Genomic DNA, 19893 nt, shown 5'->3' on the forward strand with positions numbered 1-19893 from the left:
AATTAAAGGTAGTTCCACGCTCCCAGACTATGGTTTTCCATCCCACATAAAATCATGCACCACGGCGTTGGGAAAACGGTTTAAATAGTTTATTTAGACTCAAGCCCCCGGCGTAGTCTCGCGTGGCCAGACTGTTGCCTAACGTGATTTGCAATTGCTCCCTGGCTACGCGAGACTACAGTATTGGCAACAGTTCCGGTTGAATGGGAAAATTACAAAACTAACGATTTAAGCGGTTGTTTCATGCCGTGGTTCATGTTTTATGTACCCTGGGATAGGGAACCGAGATGGCCCCAGAAAACGATAGACGATTTAGTGATTGAAAAGTGATGAGTCATCACTTTTCACCGTTTTGTGGGCGTTTTCTTGGGCCATTTATAGCCCAAGGAATGTTTTTTTTTGTGCAAAACAAATGCTTGCAATGGATTCAGCATCATGACAAACCCCTAGTTAGACCCCTCACATCCTACTAAAAGCAGATTTTTTTCTGGGTATTTTCCTCCTGTATAGAAAGTCGTTGGAAGCCCAAATTGATTTGGCCGCTGTGGCGACCCCGAAGGTCACCGACTCGGGCGCCCTAGCTAAATCGTTAGAGCATGCCCTGGGCTACATCTGTGCAAAAAAAAAGGCGCTTTTAGACTAATATAGCGCCCCTGACTAAAGGAAACGGAACAGCACTTTAGATCAGTGGTTCTCAACCTATGGGTTGGGACCCCCTGGGGGTCCGCAAATTATTTTGAGGGGTCCCCAGATGATTATTAATGTGTGACATTGTTTTCTCACTCAACAGTAAACAAACCAACATGAAGTTTATAGAGGGTATCTATCTGCACATTTCTAATCTAAAGTGTCATTCTAAGGATTAAATTACAAATTAAACATTGTCCAAATATCAGAGGCAGAAATTGTGAAAATAGCAGATCTACATGCTCACAACACCTCACAACGCTAGTCACTGTGAGCATGTAGATCTGCTATTATCCCGATAGAACCGTGTTATACAAAGCCCCCGGCCAGTTATTATTTTGGGGGTTGTGGCCTGAAAAGGTTAAGAAAGAAACACTGCTAGATGAGTGTTTTATTCATGACCCTTTACATCACATTTAAAAATCTTTACTGTCCTTATTTACAGTAATTGCTTTAAAGTATGTGATTGTTGATTATTATTATAATAGGCTATATTGTATACATTAATCTATTCATTTTAATTTCTGTTTATGGATTATAATGTTATTATTCGTTTTAAATTGTATTTCCATATTCTGCATTTACCTTGCACATGTCATATCATGTGCAATGTTTAACAAAATATATAAAATATATATCTTCCATCCTGTCTCCCTTTGAGAACAGTGAGAAAGCACTACTGCTTGTTGATGTTCTAACCGCGATTCATGACTCATCTCCATATTTAAAGGATTGACATTTGGAGGATTCAGCTGATTCCCCTAGTAACGCTATGAACTGTGGGTAATTCCTTTGCCAAAGGCTGCAAATGTACGGATTTTCGGAAAGTCAACAAAAAGGGCCGTTCCTGCACCCTCACTGACTTACCAATTTACATTGGAACAACCCTCAAGCCCTTAAGCCCCAACGTGAACGCGCACGTTGACTTTGGCTAAGTCAGTGAGTCAGCAAGTCAACGGATTGGAATTGGGCCAAAAAGTACCACTCCCTTCTCGAGGGGCCCAATATGAAATGAGCCCAAAGGTGACCAAGACTGAGGGCAGAATTTCAAAAGAGTACCCTTCAGACACACCCATTCAGAAAATCACTGAAATGAAAGGCAAGGCTTAGAGTTCATTAATTATTTGTCAGGGGGACCAAAAAACAAGAAAAAAATGGAAAATGTGAAATTCATGGAGTAGTCCCTTTAAGCATTTACATTTTCGAATGCATCATCCCATTGGGCTCTGACCAGGCAAAGACAGATTTGCTGTTATTGTATTGTTTGCTGTTATTCTATAGCATTAGAAGCTCGGCCGCCCTTGTCGGCAACCTGGCCAACTCAGGAACAATGTAAATAGGGAATGAATGCCCCGCTCTTTATACCTGTCGTCATAGGACCCGTTTTGACCATCTGTTTGTCTGTGTCCATTTATGCCCATATATTGAGCGCAGGAAGTCATGACGTAGCTAGTTCAAGAGGGGCGAGCTAAGGGTTGACAGCGCGCCGGGGGGGGGCGGGGGCCAGCGGCCTCAGCCCCCCCCTCTTACCCAGAGTACATTAGACCTAGCTGCACAGCTATAGTCAGTTGCTAAGCTCAACGCTGCCACGGAGGTCGCTGCTACGAGAGCTAACCGCTACAAACTTTGCCACGTCGTCGGGAGCTGCTACCAGGCTAGCAAGCCTGCGCGGTCGCTGATCAGTAGATCAATGAGGTTCGCTTTCTATTTTGTTTATTACTTATTACTTCTTAGTCTACTCACCATGTCGGGAAGTTCTCAGTCGGATCCGGAAGAGCCCCAGGGTGAGGGAGAGGAAGTCGAGATGATCCCGGACTCCGGGGTCCCACCAGCTCAGCAGGAGGAACCAGCTACTCCTCGCAGAAGCCCTAGGCTGCACCAGTCGCTGAACCCATCGGATTGGCCAGTACATAGGATTCTGGATGAGCTGTATGTGAACGGGTTGTCACCCCCGATGGGGCTCGGCCACGAGGGGTTGTTCCAGTTTATGTGCGCGGCGCGCAAATCAGCCGGCGAAGAGCCCCCGGCGGGCAAGGGGAAAGGGCAAGGCAAGGGGAAGAGGCCTGCAAAAGCCGACACCCAGGCTCCACCGAAAAAGAAGAAAGGCGGTGTACCCAGCGGCGTACCCAGAGGCAGCGGCGCACCCAGCGGCAGCACTCCTGTCCCCGCCGGCGGCGAGGACGGCTTCGGGGGCAAAGGCGCGAGCGTGGAGGTGCTCCTAGCGCTGGCGGACCTGAAGTCCACCCTGTCGGGGATGAACCAGCGCATCCAGCTGCTGGAATACAGCGGCGCAGGCCCGTCCAACGGAGGTTCAGGGCCAAGCGGGGCTCCACCGAGGGACAGCGAGGCTCCCTTCATCCCTCGCAGGAATCTGGGAACCGCAGTCGCGGCGCCAGCAGCGGGGTCTCCGTTCATCTCCCCGGCGGCTGCCATCCCCGATGCGCTGAGAAGCCAGATTCTCGCAGGTAAATAGCACCGCTTGTTTGGCTCTATTGCTGGCTGGGGTTAAACCACCGCTAAATATGCTCTAAATGTGTTGGCAGGTCAGGATGTGAATCTGGTCAAGATTCTCTTATGCGCCGCTGAATCCTCGGCAGAGAGGTTCCTCGACTGCGGGGACTTTTCAGTTATTCTGAAGGACAACGATCCTAGATTGTCTAAATCACTGACATTGGCGGAGTTTAATGTGGCCTTTGGGGTTTATCGTGATACTATGTGCGAGTTCTATCAGGAGCGCAGGGCCGAGTTGGACACCTACATGTCCATAATTTCCGACTTAGCTTACACTTATGGGGGAGGACTCTTCTATGAGTATCACAAGAGTTTCTCCTCGAAGGCAGCGATGCACATTCAGCGCTTCAACCAGCGCATCGATTGGTCTGTTCAAGACCTTAGTTTGATTAGCCGACATTTCACGGCGCACCCGCCGCTGTCATGCTCGGTCTGTGACTCACACAGCCACAGGACCGATTTATGCCCCAAGACCGGTCCCCAGAATCCGGCAAGTAAGCCCAAATCCTTCCCGCCCGCTAATCAGCACCCGCAGATGGGGTACGGGCAGTCAGCGAACCCAAGACAGCAGGTGCCGTATGGTCCTACTCGCAATATTCCTTTGTGTATACAGTTCAATGAGAATGTCTGTACATTTCCTAAATGCAAATATATGCATACTTGCAGCTGGTGCGGGGACAGCCACCCCAAATCTGTGTGTCCCAGGAGGACGAGGCCGGAGTCCAAGAGTGGGAAAAAATAAAAAAGATGCATCCCTCAACTCCAGTGGACGTGCCGGCTCTCTCTGCTGCCTTATCAGATCATCCGAACAAATGCTGGGTTAAATATCTGATTACGGGTCTGACTCAGGGGTTTCTAGCGGGGCTTTGCTGGTTGCCAAATGTGTCTCATGTGTGCAGAAATCTCAAGTCAGCCCTCGCGGAGCCATCCATTGTGGATTCTCTCCTGGCGAAAGAGATGGGAAAGGGGCATTTAATAGGTCCGTTCGACAAAGCGCCGTTCGGCGTGTTCAGAGTTAGCCCCATAGGGCTAGCCACTCGGAAATACTCGGGGAAAAAACGCCTTATTTTCGACCTCTCCGCCCCGCATAGTGGCACCATACCCAGCATTAACAGTTTAATACCGCTGCCACCGTTTTCTCTCTTTTACGCTTCCGTAGATCAGGCCGCTCAGATGATAAAATCCGCGGGGCCAGGAGCCTGGCTGGCTAAAGCGGACATTGTGGACGCGTTTAAAGTTATGCCTTTACACCCTTCGCAATGGCACCTGTTTGGCATTCAATGGCGTTCCAAACTGTATTTTGCGGTAAAGCTAACGTTCGGGTGCCGCAGCAGCCCCCGCATTTTCGACACGCTGTCGGAAGCGTTATGCTGGATCTTGTATAACACGTTTAAACTCCCCTTCGTTCTCCATTTGTTAGATGATTTTCTAACTATTGATTTTGCTAATGCACCGCCCGCTAGAGGTATTGCTACAGTGCGCAAAGTGTTCAATGATCTCGGAGTGCCGCTCTCCGAAGAAAAAACAGTCGGTCCCTTAACTAGGATCGAATTCTTGGGAATCATGCTGGATAGTGTTCTAATGCAGGCCGCCTTGCCGTTCGAGAAACTCCTAAGAATTAGAGAGATTATTAAGGTAACAGCGGAGGCGCCAGCCGTTTCAAAAAGGGCGCTGCTATCCTTGCTAGGTCACCTTAACTTTGCGATGCGCATTATTCCCCACGGGCGCTCGTTTGTGTCCAGATTAATCGACCTATCAAAGGGAAAAAAGGATCTCTCAGATAATATTGAATTAGACGAGGGGAGCCGGTCAGATCTCAAGTTCTGGTCATTGTTTCTGGCGCAATGGAACGGAATCTCCTTCTTCTACAATGAGGAAGAGGAGGCCTCCGAAGCCATGCAGTTCTTTACGGACGCGGCCCCCTCCGTTGGGTTCGGGGGATTCTTTAAAGGGGAATGGTTTGCCAGTGCATGGCCAAATGAAATGCAAATGCTACCTCAAGAATGTAAATCTATTGCATTATTTGAACTGTACCCCATTGTTGTAGCTGCCTCTCTATGGGGAGACAAGTGGGCCCGGAGAAGAATCTCAGTTAGATGCGACAACGAAGCAACAGTTCAAGTAATTAATAAAGGGCGCTCTTCAATTAGCATTATTAATAAATTCGTAAGACGCCTTACCTGGCTAGGCTTGCAGAGCAATTTCATCATGCGGGCAGAGTTCATTCCAGGCAAACAAAATCGTATTGCTGACGCTCTGTCCCGTTTAAAGTTCCAGGAATTCCGCACGCTATGTCCGGAGGCCGCAGCCAGAGGCCTGGCAGTTCCACCGTTCGCGGAGATGTCGCTGGATTAATTCCGGAAAGGCCCCTGGTCTCCTTATGGGAGGCCGCAGAGAAATACATGCGTAAGGGCCTCGCCCCAAGCACCATTAAATCCTATGACTCAGCATGGTGGTTTTTCTGCAATTTTTGTGAGCGTTTTGCATGTCCCTTGCTTCCCCTCAATATCCCATGGTGTGCGCGTTTATAGTTCATGCTTTCGAATGCAGAAAGTTAAAGGCCGGGTCCATTAAAGCAATTATTTCGGGCATTCAATTCCATCTCCGTTGCCGTGACCCGACGGTACCAAGCATTCTAAGCAACCCAGCCATTCACCTGTTGCTCAACGGCATCAAGAAGGAGCGAACTCAAGGCAATGATAGCCGCTTACCTATCACTATAGCGGTGCTTCACAGGCTGGCGGGGAAATTAAGGGGAGGCCTATTTGCATGGCACATTAATGTCATGTTGGAAGCGGTTCTATTATTCGCCTTCTATGCTTTCCTACGTTGCGGGGAATACACGGCGAGCACCCTGGCTTTCGACCCATCTGAGGGCCTTTGCTTTTCTGATTTAGTAATGGAAGATACGCATTATACTGTTTTGCTAAAAAAGTCTAAAACTGATAAATTTAGCGCAGGCACGCCGGTAGTGGTGGCAAAAACTAACTCACTTTTTTGTCCTTTCACTTCCATGGCGAGATACTTGGCGGTCCGGCCGATGTCAGCTCCTAATGATCCACTGTTTCGCACCATCGAGGGGAGGCCCATGACAAGAGCCTGGTTCGCCGATAAGCTGAAGGCGTTGTGCCAGAGCGAAGGCCTGGCGCCGGCCCTCTACACGCCGCACTCCTTGCGTATCGGAGCAGCTACTTCAGCAGCCCTTCTGGTGCCTTCGGCTACAATCCAGTCCCTGGGTCGATGGTCATCGGCAGCCTATGTCCGTTACATCAGGTTCAGCAGGCCAGAGATTCTCCAAGCTCAGAGGCTCATGAGCAGCCAGGCGACGCTGGAGTGATCGAAGCAGCGGCCGATTAAAGACTGATTGTGTCAAGCTGCGAGTAATCAAGGCGCGTCAGGCGGAACCATGTATGCTGTGTGATGTTTTCTTCTCTCGCAAAGCAAGGTGGTCGGGGGTGGTAAAATATTAAATTGGACTGCATAAATCATGTAAAATATATTTATATAAAAATAAATAAAAATAAAAAATAAAAAATTAAATAAAGTATTCTGGGTGCTGGGCGCAAATGTAATGAATGCTTAGATAGGTTAGTTTAGTTATATGCGCTTCTGGTCACAGCAGTGTCCAAGCTGTTAGGTATGCGGAAACAAATCATCCTCACCGTTGATTGGGAGTATTATGGATTCTAAAGCATTGCGTGTTTTGGGGGGGGACCCGCGTGGGTCCTTCTTTTGGGGGTATCGGATCATGTTACCGCGGTGAGCTTAATTCACGATATAGCGTAATATATATCGTGGCCCGCGGTACATTGATTCGATGGTAGAATCCATATGCCACTCTCAGGTTCCGCTTGTAGTTTAGATATTGCTGCATTTATCCATGCTTGCTGCTTATTCTATTATATGCTATCTGCTGCTCATGTCATCAGTTGCTGCTGTAATTGCTGCTTATCTTGCTGCTGTAATTGCTGCTTATCTCTATGTGTTATCTTGCTGCTTGTATGCTTTCATTCTTGTCAATAAAGCCCATTCAACCTAATGGTCGTCCCTCCTGAAATTGAGCGCAGGAAGTCATGACGTAGCTAGTTCAAGAGGGGCGAGCTAAGGGTTGACAGCGCGCCGGGGGGGGCGGGGGCCAGCGGCCTCAGCCCCCCCCTCTTACCCAGAGTACATTAGACCTAGCTGCACAGCTATAGTCAGTTGCTAAGCTCAACGCTGCCCCACCGCCATCCCCAGCGTCCACCTCCATGGATTATGCTTATCCCCGCTGGGGGTATCGGATCATGTTACCGCGGTGAGCTTAATTCACGATATAGCGTAATATATATCGTGGCCCGCGGTACATTGATTCGATGGTAGAATCCATATGCCACTCTCAGGTTCCGCTTGTAGTTTAGATATTGCTGCATTTATCCATGCTTGCTGCTTATTCTATTATAGCCTATGCTATCTGCTGCTCATGTCATCAGTTGCTGCTGTAATTGCTGCTTATCTTGCTGCTGTAATTGCTGCTTATCTCTATGTGTTATCTTGCTGCTTGTATGCTTTCATTCTTGTCAATAAAGCCCATTCAACCTAATGGTCGTCCCTCCTGAAATGGAGATATCTGTCTGTCTGCGTCCATTTTATGCCCATATAAGGAGATCTCTGTATCTGTCTGTCGGGCGGCCGAGCGTCTAGTCGGGGACCGGCCAACTCAGGAACGATGTAAAGAGGGAATGAATGCCCCACCCTTTAATACAAACCCCATTATACCTGTTGTCATAGGACCCCTTTTGACAAGCTGTTTGCTTGTGTCCATTTATGCCCATAGATGGAGATATATCTGTCTGTCTGTCTGTCTGTCTGTCTGTCTGTCTGTCTGTCTGTCTGTCTGTCTGTCTGTCTGTGTTCATTTTATGTCCATATATGGAGATCTCTGCAGATACAGTTCTGGGTCCATTGTATGCCCATATATGCCCATATATGGAGATATCTGTCTATATGCGTCCATTTTATGCCCATATATGGATATCCCTGTATCTGTCTGTCTGTGTCCCTTTTATGCCCGTATATGGAGATCTTTGTGATTCTGCGTCCATTTTATGCCCATATATGGAGATATCTTTTTACCTGCGTCCATTTTATGCCCATATATGAGATCTCTGTCGCTTTTTGTTTGTCTCTTCTTTAAGCAGAAAATGCAGCCTGCTTTAATCTGCATGATTCAAGGCATCCTCCCAGTCCCACACTTTGTTGTTTGTCTTTGTCTCTTTTCCATTTTTGGATCGGGAGAGTTCAGCTTGAATTCTTTTTCTTGTGCTATTGATTTAGCTTGTCTTATGTTTGTCTCCTCCGTCTGCACCTCAGCCAACCCAGATCTTGACTACTGATCCTTGTTCTCTTCAGCAAAAGCTGTACAGTCATTTAAATCTGCATCACCGATATCCTCCCAGTCACACTCTTTGTTGCTTATCTTATGTTTGTCTCCTCCTGCATCTGCTGATGGAGCCGAACAAAAATATGTTTTAGTCTTATGTGCCTGTACAAAAGACGTAACATTAAAGTACAACCTTGAACCTTGAGATGTTCTAGGAGCACTGCTCAAAAAATAAATAAACTGAGTCTAATAATGGTGTGGCATCTACATGGATCTCTTCCATCATGGAGGTGATGTCATATTGATGATGTCACTCTTGCCCAAATATGGAGGGGCGGCAGGCATGCACGGCAACCAGTTGTGGTGTAAGTGAGGTTAGACAAGAGCTCTGCTCAGCATGTATAAGATTTGAGAATATTAATATCCGACTGTTTACCAAGACCTTAACTCAACCAGGAGAGGTGAAGACACATCAGCTGACTTATACAGGGAAGAAACCTCCCATCTGTAAAGAGTGTGACAAGAGTTTCAGTGACTTAGGTAATCTGAGCATATACGGTACCAGCGTATCCACAAAGAAAACAGTGAAAACCACCATCTGCCATCTGCAGTGTTAGCACCGCTCAAAGAAATAAGAGTACTAAACTCAAAGCAGTCAAAGCAGCGCATGGCTGGAGTGTGTGTGACAGAAGGCCTCTGGAAAATTCCCTCTCTGCTCTGCTTCCTTCACACCTCTGATCCCCTCACCCCTTCATCCCTCCCTTTATCCATCCGTTCTGCTGTGGCGTCCACATCAAGAGCACTCACCTTCCTGAGACCAGACGCAGATTTCTGAACATCAGGCAAACATCTTGGCCGGCTCGGATATCCCACTGACCTCCCCGAGGGACACTGTGTCATCCCTGGCTGTCCCTCAACAAGGTCTGTGGACCAATCACCATGCGGATCCACTGCAGGACCTCCCATTTGCTCCTCCCCTTCCTAGAATCTCTGCCCCGCCATTGGCCACACGGCGGTTCATCATCATCCCTCTTAGCCAGTGGCAGAACAGTGCCGTGCAAGCACGTCCTCCTCTCGTGCCGTCGCCTGAAGAGCACAGACTCTGGCCCTCACTCTCGACCTGTGATTGGCCAGGAGACTGTGACAGTGTCAGGCCACACCTACCCTCGTGACGACTTCACCAATGTGACGGACAGGATCTTGGCCAAGGTTGGACGGAACCTCCACAACCAATCACATCATCCCCTCTGGCTGATCAAAGAGCGAATCAAAGCACACTTCTACAGTTCCTACATCAGTCGACGTGGAAACCCTCTGTTCTCTGTGCATGACAACCTGAGTCCTGTGGTCACCGTGGAGCAGAACTTTGACTTTTTGCTGATCCCGCCCGATCATCCCAGCCGGAACCGAGGAGACAATTATTATATCAACAGATCCACGATGCTGCGCGCTCACACGTCGGCCCACCAGAGGGAGCTGGTGAAGTCGGGGCTGGATGCGTTCCTATTGGCTGGAGACGTTTATAGGCGGGACGAGATCGATGGCAGTCACTACCCCGCGTTCCACCAGATGGAAGGAGTCCGACTGTTCTCCAACCACGAGTTGTTCTCCGAGGTGGAGAACGGAGAGGACCTGTCGCTGTTTGAGTGTGGGGGACGCAGGACCCCTCACAAACAGGAAGCTCACACTCTGGAGGCTGTCAAACTGGTGGAATATGACCTGAAGAAGACTCTCACGCGCCTCGTCACACACCTGTTTGGAGCAGAGGTGGAGGTCAGGTGGGTGGAGTGCTACTTTCCTTTCACTCATCCCTCCTTTGAGATGGAGGTGCGTTTCCAAGGCGACTGGTTGGAGGTGTTGGGATGTGGCGTGATGGAGCAGGAGGTGGTCCGCTCAGCGGGTGCAGCCAATAAGCTGGGCTGGGCGTTCGGGCTGGGTCTGGAGCGCTTGGCCATGGTTCTGTTCAGCGTCCCGGACATCAGGCTGTTCTGGAGTCAGGATGAACGCTTCCTCACGCAGTTTGTTCTGCCCGACATCCACCAGCCTGTCCGCTTCCAGCCTCTCAGCAAGTACCCTCCGCTACAAAACGACATTTCCTTCTGGCTGCCGGCGGAGGAGGAGGAGAGCGAGGTCGGGCGAGCCAGCTTCAGTCAGAATGACTTCTATGAGCTGGTCAGGACGGTGGCGGGGGACCTGGTGGAGAGAGTCACGCTGCTGGACGACTTCACACACCCCCGGTCAGGTAGGAGGAGCCTATGTTTTCGTGTGGTGTACCGGCACGTGGAGCGAACTTTGACCCAGGAAGAGGTTCGTCTGGTTCACGAGGAAATAGAGACACAGGCCGAGACACAACTGGGAGTGCAGGGGAGATACTGACCCTACCCCTAAACCTAGCCCTAAACCTAACCAATGTAGGACTAATGAGCTTTTGGACTTATGGGCAGTCCCCGTGAGCTTGTAGACCAGCTATTAGAACTATTTATTTTATTTTATTTGTATTTATTATTATTATTATTTCTTTACGGCATAGGTTTAGGCATAAGGGGTAAGACATGGATGAAAATAGAGCCCATCATGTTTGGGTTGCACAGCTTTCTAGGTTTTGCTGTAGACAGACCACCATGCGAACAAACCCTATGTGAACAAAACTTTTTCAAAGAAGTGCAGCTTAACTCCATAAGGTGTGGGCTGCAGACGTATAAAGAAAAATAAAATCACACCCAATGTGAAGTGAGCAGTGGTCGTGCTTGCATAACGTCTTCAGACTAGGATATAGGTCTAGGATGTAATTGGTGATGTAATACAGGCTACACACACACACATTGCTATGGCAAAACGCTGAGGACTCTATGGAGCGGTTTACCACCGCTCAAAAATTCCAAGCCACTCCGTACTTTTGATGATAAAATATAAGGATTTATTTGAGCAAGGCAACACATATGACCAAAAAGTCTTCATCAGGGTCTGTAACATTTTGGCTAATCAGTCACACTTAAACACAGCCATGGGTGATATTCTAACCATGTCTGTACATCATTATGTCATTTGAATAAACGTTCAAGTGAGCACAAATGCCCTTCCCCCCAAAATAAATCAACAAAGAAAACAAGCAACACCCAGAGTGACCAACACCAAATAAACAATTAAAATAACATAGAGGGAGAACATGAGAACATATTTTCACAGTGTAATATATGTTCACACAGTGGACCCAAAACATGATCAGAGCTGATCAAAAAACGTTGCAAGTAATCAACATCATTTAGACCTGGAAACTTTCAAAGTAGCCTAACGATCCAAAAGGTTTCCCTTTGGAGCTCTCTTGAGCCTATCGCCTCCTCTTGCTGTCAATTCAATTCCATTTAAAAGAGCTTTATTGGCATAAGAACATACATTGCCAAAGCAACTGTCAAAATGTAATAAAAACAGTCGAAAAAGGGGAACATACTGTATATACAGTTGGGGGGGTGGGGGGGGTACATCGTTGTGTAAACAGAGCTATGACACATGTTGTCGTTATAAACAGCTACATGTTAAAAAATACAGGGTATGAAGCTTTTTTAACCAAATGGACCCTTACCGGTTCATTTGTTAATTGGTTCCATTAGTACCCACGCACGCACACACATCCTGACCACATCTCCTCCTGGAGTGTGTCGAAAGCGCTGCTTGTTTAGAAACGCCATCACGTTACCAGTCCAAATAAGGGCGTCTATGTCACAAAGGATTTCCTCATTCTGTAGCTCTGGGTGAAGGAAGGAATAATCACTGTGCAAGTAGATGCTACTAGTTTATAATGTCATATATATATATGGTTATATATTTAGTTTCATAAGACATAGCACTGGAATACCGGTATATAACTGAATTTGCTGAAAAGGCTCATACAGGTCTTAATTATGAATGTAAGTCAAACTTCACATTCAAGTCTATGAGGTTCCAAGAGCCCTAGCTTGGTTCTCAAACGTTTCCATTTCAGAGACACCTGTAACTGAATAGTATAGATCACTGCCTTGCTCAAGGACACTTTTACTGACAGCAAGGAGGAGGTGGGGATTACAAAACTATGGTTTTGTATGGTTTAGTGATGAGTGATCACTTTTCACAGTTTTGTAGGGTCAATTTTTAGCCCAAGGAATGTTTTTTCGTGCAAAACAAATGCTTGCAATAGATTCAGAATCAAAGATTTTTTGGGGGCCTTTTTCCCTGTATAGTAAGTGATTTAGAGCCACCAGATCCCATGGGAAAAGTGCTTGGATCCGTCAATTTTTTAATTCAGCGCACAAAAATACCCCTAGGTGCAAATTCTCACTCTTTCTGTCAAGGCGTTAAAGTGATCCACTTACGCTTTTTTCACTTTAAAACTACCATAAAAACACAAAAACCCACAGTGTCGGCAGGTTAAATATGCACAGTAGAAAGAATACATAAGAATCAACAGAGAAAAGTTTGGTAAACCCTTTTTTTTTATAGGGTGTGTCCTGTCATGTCCACCCATGTGTCAGATAATTTGACACATGGGCAGAAAGAACAAGAAAATCCCTATAAAACATTAATAAAAGGGTTTACCAAACTTTTCTCAGTTGATCCCTATGTAAATGTTCCTGTAGAATCCATTTCTGCAAAGTATATTGATGTATTGTGCATAAGATTATTAGCATATTTAGTCAATATGGTGTGCCATGTTGTCGTTTGTTTATTCGGTGCACAGTGCGGTGTCGTTCAAAAATCCAGTGTGCTGCGCCCCGGGGGTGCTCAGTACACGAACTGAACGACCCTACTCAGACGATGGGGTTTGACTAGCTTTGTGTACAGTAGCAAGGCTTGCTCATCTGCGAAGAGAAAGCCTGGTCAAGATATGAAGCAGAAAGAGTTCTAGGAGATGGGGCTGAATTTTTCCGGAAGTTGTCTTTTTTCACAGTGCGGTGTCCCTGCATAACGTATTCTCCGCTGAAAAAAATCTGTTCTACTTCTCCCGCTCCGTCGGTTGCACTCGCAATAAACAATATATAAACAAAAACATAGATTCGGACAACGTTACACCTATTAAGAGCTACAATCTTTGTGTTTGTTTCGCTGGGGAATGAAAACAGACATTCCACATGACGTACAGTATCTTCCGTTTAATGCAGTACTTCCGCCACTTCAGCTAGAACGAACCGGAAGTCATATCTTATCTTGCCCAAGGTGAGGTTTGACAGTGTGGTGCGTCAATGCAGTGTTTCGATTGCTTGACTTTCATGGCGGTGTCTCTGCTTGTCTCGAGTGCTTCTCAGCTGTGAACAATGGCGTAGGAATTGATAACAAAATGCACCATTTGCGGCTTGATAGGTCCTGTGTGCTTTATTGTTACACACGCATCAGCGTGTAAACTAACAGCAGGTAGGCCAATGCTATGAATTAAATGACCTTTCAATAGCAACGTTACATTAACAACTGCTGCTTTTCAGAACGTTTACCTTCAGGGTTCAGACTTAAAAGCACACCGAACTGGTCGTTCGTAAATAAGCCACACTGAGTGTGCTCTAAAAGGTCACCGCCCACTGCACTCACTACACTAAACTACATTTGCGAACGCACCCCCAGATCAAGGATAACCTGACTCCGCCAGATGGCAGATGGTGGCCACTCATCTGCCATATCTGGCGGAGTCAGGTTAGATCAAAGTGAAATCATCAAGGAGGAGGAGAGACAGAGAGAGAGAGAGAGAGAGAGAGAGAGAGAGAGAGAGAGAGAGAGAGAGAGAGGAGAGAGAGCAAGTTCCTCCCTCTTCATTAGGGACTGGTTAGTACTGGAAACAGCAGTGCATGAAACAGCAGCTAGCCTATCAAAGTGTCTGTCTGGTAATCATCCATGTGGATTTATTTCAACATTTTCCTGCTGACATGGAGCTTCTGCAATACACAAGTGACAGGAAACTAGGGCAGTGCTGTTGAAGGTTTATTTCAGTTTGACATTTGAGTATACAGTTTGGTTGGTTGTACAAAGTGACTACCTTTAGTTTAGGATCATGTTTTAGTTGAGTTCTTTCAAATGCTGCCTTTATTCATAGAAGTTGAAAGGTGTATGTATAGGATAACACAATGGATGCATGTCAAGTCAATATACATGAAATATAGGCTATTCTTTCCTGACACATTTCTCAATAGCAGCATCACACAGCCTGCTCTATTGTGTGATGATGTAGGCCAAGTCCTACTGATAGGCTATTGTTCATTTGCATTTGCAAAGCAGGTGCCGCCCGGTCTTTTGTTAGCTTTTTGTATTACATTGAATGTGTAATGTGATGCTGAAACGCAGTGGCGGCTCCAGTGGGGAGCTTCTATGAGCTGGTCAGGACGGTGGCGGGGGACCTGGTGGAGAGAGTCACGCTGCTGGACGACTTCACACGCCCCCGGTCAGGTAGGAGGAGCCTATGTTTTCGTGTGGTGTACCGGCACGTGGAGCGAACTTTGACCCAGGAAGAGGTTTGTCTGGTTCACCAGGAAATAGAGACACAGGCCGAAACACAACTGGGAGTGCAGGGGAGATACTGACCTTAACCCTAAACCTAGCCCTAACCCTATAACCAATGTAGGACTAACGAGCTTTCGGACTTATGGGCAGTCCCCGTGAGCTTGTAGACCAGCTATTAGAACTATATATATATATATATATATATTTTTTTTTTTACGGCATAGGTTTAGGCATAAGGTGTAAGACATGGATGAAAATAGAGCCCGTCATGTTTTAGGTTGCACAGCTCTCTAGGTTTTGCCGTAGACAGACCACCATGCGAACAAACCCTAACAAAACTTTTTCAAAGAAGTGCAGCTTAACTCCATAAGGTGTGGTTTGCACGTATAAAGAAAAAAAAATCACACCCAATGTGAAGTGAGCGGTGGTCGTGCTTGCATAACGTCTTCAGACTAGGATATAGGTCTAGGATGTAATTGGTGATGTATACAGGCTACACACACACACATTGCTGTGGCAAAACGCTGAGGAAAAAGTGGCTACAGACACACGCACAGCCACTCTATGGAGCGATTTACCACCGCTCAAAAATTCCAAACCACTCCGTACTTTTGATGATAAAATATAAGGATTTATTTGAGCAAGGCAACACACATGACCAAAAAGTCTTCATCAGGGTCTGTAACATTTTGGCTAATCAGTCACAATTAAACACAGCCATGGGTGATATTCTAACCATGTCTGTACATCATTACGTCATTATATGTCATTTGAATAAACGTTCAAGTGAGCACAAATGCCCTTCCCCCCAAAATAAATCAACAAAGAAAACAAGCAACACCCAGAGTGACCAACACCAAATAAACAAATAAAAATAACATAGAGGGATAAAATGAGAACATATTTTCACAGTGTAATATCAGTGGACCCAAAACATGATCAGAGCTGATCAAAAAACTAACTTCAGAAAAACTGCAAATAATCAACCTCATCATTTAGACCTGGAAACTTTCAAAGTAACGATCCCAAAGGTTTCCTCTTGAGCCTATATCGCCTCCTCTTGCTGTCAATTCAATTCCATTTAAAAGAGCTTTATTGGCATAAGAAAACATGCGTTTACATTGCCAAAGCAACTGTCAAAATGTAATAAAAACAGTTGAAAAACGGGGAACATACTGTATACAGTTGGAGGGGGGGTTAGTCAACACCTGCGTTGCTAGGTTGTTACCACAGCAACCATGGACGCTTATACCCAACCTCAGACTCATTCACACTGGGCAGGTGGATGATGAGTCATGTCTGTAAACACGCACGCACGCACGCACGCACACACGCACGCACGCACGCACGCACGCACACACACACACACACACACACACACACACACACAACACACACACACACACACACACACACACACACACACACACACACACACTCAGGCTTGTCAATGCTCCTGGATTTCCCAGGAGTCTCCTGGATTTTGACCCCATCTCCTGGGAATCTCCTGGATTGGCAAATCTCCTGGATTTCTCCTGGAGCTAAACATCAAACCTTATAGCACAACATAGCATCTGTCTAAACATGTTAAGTAAAGAGAGAAAGAGAGAGAGAGAGAGAGAGAGAGAGAGAGAGAGAGAGAGAGAGAGAGAGAGAGAGAGCTCCTCCCCCCCTGCAGGAGACTTTTTGCATCCATATCCACAAGCAGTGCCCCTAGGATATGTGTCTTTTGTTCTCATCCATGTGGATTTATTGCAATATCTTCCTGCTGCTGACATGGAACTTCTACTATACACAAGTGACAGGTAAGTGACAAGTAACTAGGGCAGGGCCAGTGGTGTAAAGTAACTAAGTACTTTTAATTAAGTACTGTAGGCTACTTAAGTACAATGTTGAGGTATTTGTAGCTTGAGTATTTCCAATGTCTCAATACTTTTACTTCTACTCCACTACATTTCAAATCAAAATAGCCTATTGTACTTTTACTGCTCTGCATTTAATTGGAGACTTTAGTTACTAGTTACTTTGCAGATATAAATTACAATAGGCTATTACAAAACATACATTAACCACTTTAGCCCTATGTTATACCTAGGCTATTTGAAAATAGACGATCTACAAGCTCACAAGGTGTCGCATCACAACGCGTTGTGAGCTTGTAGATCTGCTATTTTCAAAGATTTTGTACTTTTACTTTTGGTACTTTTAAGTACATTTTGATTCCAACACTTTCATACTTTTACTCAGGTACATTTTGAATTCCAGACTTTTACTTGTAACTGAGTAATTCTACATTACAGTATTGATACTTTTACTTAAAAAGGGGAAGACCACCCATTTTCAATATTGAACTATGTCATTAATATACCTTAGAGGAGTTGTGTGGAAATGAAAAAAAAGTTCACCCCCTCTTCTGTGTTGCCTAGAACTGGAGGATTGATTTTGGGGTTTGTATTGTAAAGTACAACTTGATGACATCACACATTGTACTTTACAATACAAACCCCAACATCAATCCTCCAGTTCTAGGCAACACAGAAGAGGGGTATTTTTTTTGTATTTCCACACAACTCCTCTAAGGTATATTAATGACATATATTGAAAATGGGTGGTCTTCCCCTTTAAGTAAAATATGTGAATACATACATTTTTACAACACTGGGCAGGGATGTTGATGGTTCATTTCAGTTTGACATTTGAGAATATTTGGTTTATCAGTATTGTTCATTTGCATGAGCCGGCCTACATTTGGCTCCATCCAAAGTAGCCAGGTATAGGCGTTATAGTTTATGGGAAATGCATTCTGTCTGGAAAGCCTATACTGTAGGTTCGGTCTGTGTGTTTTGTATGGTTGTTTAATTTTTAATTACATTGAATTTGTAATGTGACGCTGAACAGGTGGTGTTCTATTGATAGCATAATAGACAACAACACCTGCCGACCTGCGTGGCTATAGGTTACCACAGCAACCAATGACGTTATACGCAGCAGGCATATACCTAAAGAAGTTGTCCATTACAAACTCAAGCTTGGTAATCAAAATGTAGACTACTTAAAGTAGCCTACCAAAAAGGAAAAGTAGGATATACACTATACATTAGCCTACTTGAGTAGATATTACTCAGTACTTACTTTGCCCCCGAGAACAATAGAACGATAGAAGTCTGGGTACTGGAGAGAATTCATCTTGGATTGTTTTTTTTCTTCTCATTATTATTGTAATATTGTTATTATTATTATTATAAAACTGAAAAACCCCACTCCAGGGAGCCATGGCAGTTTTTTTTTCTCTCTGTGTTCTGAGCCAAGATAATACCTATAATATACCTATAGCGCAGAGACTTTCATGATCTGTCTCATGTCAATCGTCACCTCTACTCCTCCCCCCAAAGCCCCGGCCATGCATCCCACCTTCTCCAAACACCCCGCAACTCCCCTCATTCTGTATGGCAGGGGTCTTCAACAGGGGGTACGGGACCCCTAGGGGGTCCTCAGAGTTATTACAGGGGGTCACAACGCATATCTCACTGCGAGGCGTTGTCGTGAGCTTGTAGATCTGCTATTTTTGGCAAGGTTTGGTGCAGAGGGGAAAAAGAGCAGACTAAGTACAGAGTGAAAGGTCAAGTTTATTAACTATTTACGGTTCAAGTGGTTAAAGATCTGAAAACACACATTGACATGAATCCAACATACACTGATAATTGTGCTGTCAAACAATGAAACTATATGGAATCTACAGTATGAACAGGTAGTGGGGGTCTGCTTCATATCTCTCTCAACTTTATTTTTTAGTTTTTTAGTTGCGATTAGTTGCGTGGTTTACCTATGTTATTGTTTTTCTAGATTGATATTCATATGAATTTGTTGTACTGTTGTTGATGTACTGAAATATTATCTTGCTTATTATATTGATGTTTTACCTGCTTATTGTCAATTTGGATTAAAAGTGTTAGCTAAATGCCTAAATTGTAAATTGATGTTAAGTAACTAAGTACATGTACTTGAGTACAATTTTTAGGTATTTGTACTTTACTTGAGTATTTCCAATTTCCAATACTTTTACTTCTACTCCACTACATTTCAGAGGCAAATGTTCTTTTTTTCGTCCACTACAATCATTTGGAAACTTTAGTTACTAGTTGTAGATTTTGATTATTAACACAAATCGGACACCAGCACTTTTGCCTAAAACATATTCGCCTATATACACTTTTGTTTTGGTCCTTTTCGCCTGGAATTTTCGCCGTGGAGGAGAGTCTTTTCATCTACCTACTTGCATATTATCCCTTTGTCGTTTAAATATTGTGGTGCAGGGGTCTTCAAAGTTTTCAGGCCAAGGACCCCTTAGCTGAGATAGAGATGGAGCAGGGACCCCCGCAACCTGTTCATAGATTCCATATAGTTTCATTGTTTGACAGCACAATCATCAGTGTGTTTTGGATTCATGTCAATTTGTGTTTTCAGATATTTAACCACTTGAGCCGTCATTACCTAATAAACTTGAACTTTTACTCTGTACTTAGTCTGCTATTTTCCCCCTCTCCAGCAAACCACTTTGCCGAAAATAGCCGATCTACACAAGCTCACAACTTGTGAGCTTGTAGATCGGCTATTTTTGGCTACAGTTCTCAGAATATGGACACTAGGGTTCAAGTTGTTAATATAAAAAGGATTGGAAGATTTGGAAGATCCCCTGTAGTAACTCTGAGGACCCCCTAGGGGTCCTGGACCCCCTGTTGAAGACCTCTGTTATAGTGCCTGTGACAGTGGAGTTACCTGTCAAACGGACCGGTGTCACATGGCTATCCTATGCACGCCATAGTAATCACAAATACAGACGCATGTAGTAGTAGTAGTAGTAGTAGTAGTAGCAGCAGTTT

The 19893-nt window shown here is 45.3% G+C and overlaps 2 protein-coding genes across 2 annotated transcripts in view; both read left to right on the forward strand.

Annotated features, from left to right (window-relative positions):
• Window positions 1-9496: 9496 nt before the first annotated feature.
• Window positions 9497-10933, forward strand: LOC308304442 (phenylalanine--tRNA ligase, mitochondrial-like; the record flags this gene model as incomplete). Its single annotated transcript, XM_080749041.1, has 1 exon — window positions 9497-10933. The coding sequence occupies one exon, from the start codon at window positions 9497-9499 to the stop codon at window positions 10931-10933; it is 1437 nt and encodes a 478-aa protein (XP_080605167.1).
• A 3242-nt stretch (window positions 10934-14175) lies between these two features.
• Window positions 14176-19893, forward strand: part of LOC308304896 (butyrophilin-like protein 2) — a gene marked incomplete at both ends in the record, with an annotated part of 30981 nt that continues 25263 nt past the window's right edge. Inside the window, 2 exons of the mRNA XM_080749522.1 lie at window positions 14176-14212; window positions 14858-14959. Coding sequence (XP_080605648.1) covers window positions 14176-14212; window positions 14858-14959 — 139 coding nt within the window. The remainder of the gene's footprint in view (window positions 14213-14857; window positions 14960-19893) is intronic.

This window comes from Nannobrachium achirus (genome assembly GCF_963921795.1).
Source record: "Nannobrachium achirus genome assembly, chromosome: 19".
Classification (NCBI taxonomy): domain Eukaryota; kingdom Metazoa; phylum Chordata; class Actinopteri; order Myctophiformes; family Myctophidae; genus Nannobrachium; species Nannobrachium achirus.